The following is a 4253-nucleotide window of genomic DNA, read 5'->3' as shown; positions in this document are numbered from 1 at the left end:
CTGACGCACTGAATTAATATTAAGTTTGCCCATTACAACCCCTATTGTTGAAAGTTCTTTCTCCCTAATAAAATTAGTTTAAGATAATTTATATAGCAAAATAAAGGGTGAATTTCCCACGATAACATATCTATGAAATAAGTGAGATTTTTTTTTTTCAAAAAAAAAAAATAAAATTAAAACAGCTATAAACTCCAACTTATAATCTGTCTTTATAAATATATTATCGGGCTTTGACTATTGTTAAGAAGAATTGGGCTTGACTGGACTTGCAGAAAATTTATATTTTGGAAAGTGTATATATATATATTCGCTACCATCATTTGAAAAAATATTACATAAAATACATTGGAGATTAGGCCAGATTCCCTATTGTTTATCAAAAATATTGCGAACTCCTAAAAGAAAATTCAGGAAGGATAATTTCCATATCATTAGGAATGGTACGAACTCTTGAAATCACGTATGGATTATGAGGAATTTTGCCAAACTAATTAAGCAGAAAAAAGGCAACAGCAAAGTGGACAAGTAAGTCGCAAGACTATAACACATCATTGTTGAAGAAGAGTTGAGTTAAGAGTGCCGAAAGAAAGAAACAACCATAATCATAATTTATATAATGTGATATATGCAGCGCCTCACTCTTAAAAGCTTTCATTTGATCTACTACCACCATCGCCATAGCCGCCGCCCCCACGGTTGCCGCCCCCATAACCACCACCACCACCATAGCTGCTTCGTGGGACTCTCTCCTGTGCATAGCTCACCCGAATGTTCCTCCCATTCAATTGCTGCCGTAACAAAAACCACATCAAACTCGGAAATTCACCCTTTGATTAGAGAAAAGATAAACACACCTGTCCATCCATGGCCGATAGAGCTGAGCTGGCGGATTCATCACTTGAGAAGTTCACAAATCCAAATCCACGTGACCTCCCCGAGTCCCTGTCAGTAACAACTCTAGCTGCAAACACAAAGGGAGATAGAGATTCAGGACTGAACCCAAATTCTTGAGACTGAACCATGCCCGCCCCGAAGATCAATTAAAAACCAAGTGCAGTAAAACATACCAACACATTCATAGTTAATTAAGAGTCACAACTCACATACAGGCAATTCCCCAAGAGGTCAGCCACGAAAAAGAAAAAAATAAAATTCAAACCAGTGTTTCAATTCACATCAGAAGCATGTATTTTGGATAAAACGAAGCTATACCTAAGATTCTCATAGGATCCTAAAACTAAACTAAATAGGGAAACCAATGTAGAGCACATATTCGTTCAAGGGATTTTAAAGAATTTCTACAATACCTTCAAAATTTTTCTACTACAAATATCAAATTAAACATCTATTTTTTATATTATAATAAGAATCGATTTTACATTCAAAAAATTTGAAGATAGTTCCCATTCCATCTTACTCACCCTCAACCACATCACCAAAGCAGGTAAATGCATCTCTCAGTGAATGATCATCAGTTCCATATGAAAGGCCTGTAATAACAAGGAATGAGTGGTGTATGAGACCACATGACAAGAAGAAAAAATAAATGTAAATAGCCAGCAAACAGAAAGAAGAAAAGAAAGAAAACCTCCAATAAAAAGCTTTGTGGACATGCATCGCATTGCGTTAAACATAGAAGGCTGTCCATTCATGGCACCACTAGCAGAAATGCTCTGCTTCAGTAGAGCCCCAACTTTGTTGTAGAATGCCATCTTCCAAGAAGCTGTCCAGGTCAATTAAATCTACAGTTGATAAATAAGCAAGTAGCAGTAATTCAGTGGGTGAATTTCTTCCTAACACCTATACAACAAATGACTCACAATCCCTAATAATTTTATCCTTTGCATTTTTGTATATATATGTGAAACTGTCTGATGACTGAAATTTTGGTGTCATGATTTTCTTCATCATACTTTCAAACAAACTGACAGTGCATAATGATAAGCTTTGGATAGTCCGAACGCACAACAATCCACACAATAATCCTAGTCACAGAGAAACTAACACACATTGCCAAAGATAAATAAAAATGCTTATAACAGCTCTCTACGCTACAAAACTGACGCTTAGGAGAAGCCGGTAGAACGGTTTACTTTGAACACTAAGGGATCTGCAACAGAAACCCTCTTCTTTATTCCAAGCATCACCCCCAACTAATTGAAACAGGAAGCACTTGAATGATCCGATCAAACACAGATACACGATTTACTAATAAAAGATTCGCTCAGATAGCAAAAGAAAACGCAGGGAATGAATGCACGAGATTACTTCGCCGTAGACGATAAACAGCACGGCAACTTCTTATTATACCTTAAATTGCGTTATCTCAATACGAAGCTCAGACACCTTTCGAAATGGTTATTCAACAAGAGCGTGCAAATACACAAGAAAAGATCTCTGAACACAAACAATTTTGCAGAAGAAAGAGAACAAGGCTTACCTGAAGGAGGGTTTTAGCGAGCGAGCGAGCGAGAGAGAGAGCGGCTAGGGTTTAAGCATTTGTGGGCGTATATATATATAACGCGAGAGACTAACCGTATAGGTGGTAATGAAATGGTTAATTATTATTCCATAGTTAAATAGTTAAATGATAAATAATTTTATTTATTCAAAATTTGGTTATTTTTATTTTATTAAATAATAGTAATTATTTTATTATTTTTTATTTTTTTAATTAATTTTTTAATAAACAAACTCTCGAAAGCTCGACGTAGAATTTGCAATTTAACTGTAATTTCTTGCCTCGCACCCATGTATTCCTGTTTCAAAATATCTATCGCCTCCTTGGAAGTTGATACAGTTGCAATTCGGGTGAAATATAGCTTTGGCGGAGAGAGTATTTTTACTTAATTCATTTTAATACTACTTTCATTCCAAAATAGATATTTCATTTGTTCCTATATTATATGTAAGTGGTTAGAAATGTAACTAAATTAATTTATATTTATTAATTATTTTTAAAATAAATCAATTTAATAAAAATAGAAACAAATCATCAATTAGACAAAGTAAAAAAAGAAAATAGTCACCTATCCTAGGACAAATGTAATATTAAAATATTATTATTTTTTAAATATTCCTGGGCAACCAAATTTACATAAATTTTCTAAAGAGAAAAAAAATTCATAAAATAGGGATCAAAGTTTAAATAAATTATTGTGTTATACACATAGCACACACATGCGCTACGTAGTCAATATGTATTTTTTAATTCCTTCGCATCAAGGTCTGCATGTATAAATATAAGTTTTCCGCATGTATAAATATGGGTTGAATTAAATGAAATACACATCTCTTATTCTCTCTATCTTCCTACGTCAAACATTCAAAAATATCATACTACACCATTGTCATCATCATCACACACCCACACGTACATACATACAAACTCATATATATATATATATATAATAATAACTTACTTATACATTATACATACACCCACAACTGCACACACATTTACATATACATATATATACTTTATATTATATATATAATATAATATATAAAATAGTAGTTAGCGGTAGAGATAATTAATATTTTTATTGACTAGTTCTATCATAATAATACAACACGTTATAAGCGCGATTATATATTTTAATTTCCGCAAGATAATATTTTATATTTTATCTTATGACTAACATTGCTAAACATGAATTTCTCCCTCTCCTCGTTTCTGGCTAAAATTATATGGTATGGGCTCGCGATGTTAAAATGCATCTGGCATCAATGGGCTTGGAAAATACCATTGCTCGGGATAAAAATTCCCCTAGCCAAGATCGTGCAATGGTCATTATCTTTTTGTGTTATCACATCGATGAGGCACTGAAAATGTAGTATGTAACGCTGGAATCCCCAGTTGAATTGTGGGAGAGATTGAAAGAAAAATACGATCACTTGAGGTTGACTTTGTTGCCAATAGCACGAAGCGAATGGCAAAGCCTATGGCTTCAGGACTTTAAAACAGTCCAAGAATATAATTCTCCTATTTTCAAAATAACATCTCAGTTACGCCACTGTGACGAAAATATATTCGAATCTGATATGATGGAGAAAATTTTCTCCACCTTTCATGCCTCTAACATGGTTTTGCAGCAACAGTATTGCGAAAGAGACCTCTAAAAATATTCTGAGCTGATCACTTTTCTTTTGTTGGCCGAACAAAATAATGAATTGCTGATGGAAAATCACGAATCACGGCCGAAAGGTGCAAATTCATTTCCAAAGAAAAATGCAATACAACCAAAAAA

At 33.7% G+C, this 4253-nt stretch overlaps 1 protein-coding gene across 2 annotated transcripts; it reads right to left on the bottom strand.

The window, feature by feature from the left end:
- Nucleotides 1-409: 409 nt before the first annotated feature.
- Nucleotides 410-2576, bottom strand: LOC127249000 (glycine-rich RNA-binding protein 4, mitochondrial-like). 2 transcript variants are annotated; one of them, XM_051271587.1, is made up of 5 exons: nt 2444-2576; nt 1592-1745; nt 1425-1493; nt 858-964; nt 410-791 (listed from the first exon to the last, which is right to left on the bottom strand). In XM_051271587.1, the coding sequence occupies exons 2-5, from the start codon at nt 1713-1715 to the stop codon at nt 645-647; spliced, it is 447 nt and encodes a 148-aa protein (XP_051127544.1). In that variant the 5' UTR covers nt 1716-1745; nt 2444-2576; the 3' UTR covers nt 410-644. The 2 variants fall into 2 exon arrangements, with proteins under 2 accessions (XP_051127544.1, XP_051127545.1); XM_051271588.1 differs by having other exon boundaries at nt 1592-1726; nt 2444-2530.
- Between the last annotated feature and the right edge of the window lie 1677 nt (nt 2577-4253).

Source organism: Andrographis paniculata, unplaced genomic scaffold (assembly GCF_009805555.1).
Source record: "Andrographis paniculata isolate CXL003 unplaced genomic scaffold, ASM980555v1 Contig35END, whole genome shotgun sequence".
Taxonomy (NCBI): domain Eukaryota; kingdom Viridiplantae; phylum Streptophyta; class Magnoliopsida; order Lamiales; family Acanthaceae; genus Andrographis; species Andrographis paniculata.
This window is presented reverse-complemented; position numbering and strand designations above follow the sequence as displayed.

Bases quoted from the DNA above. Each gene is read 5' to 3' on its own strand.
- LOC127249000 (XM_051271587.1), bottom strand. From the start codon at position 1,715: ATGGCATTCTACAACAAAGTTGGGGCTCTACTGAAGCAGAGCATTTCT. The intron at 1,494-1,591 runs GTTTTCTTTCTT...TTGTTATTACAG, and splicing joins CACAAAGCTTTTTATTGGAG to GCCTTTCATATGGAACTGAT. The intron at 965-1,424 runs GTGAGTAAGATG...TTGTGTTTGCAG, and splicing joins CTTTGGTGATGTGGTTGAGG to CTAGAGTTGTTACTGACAGG.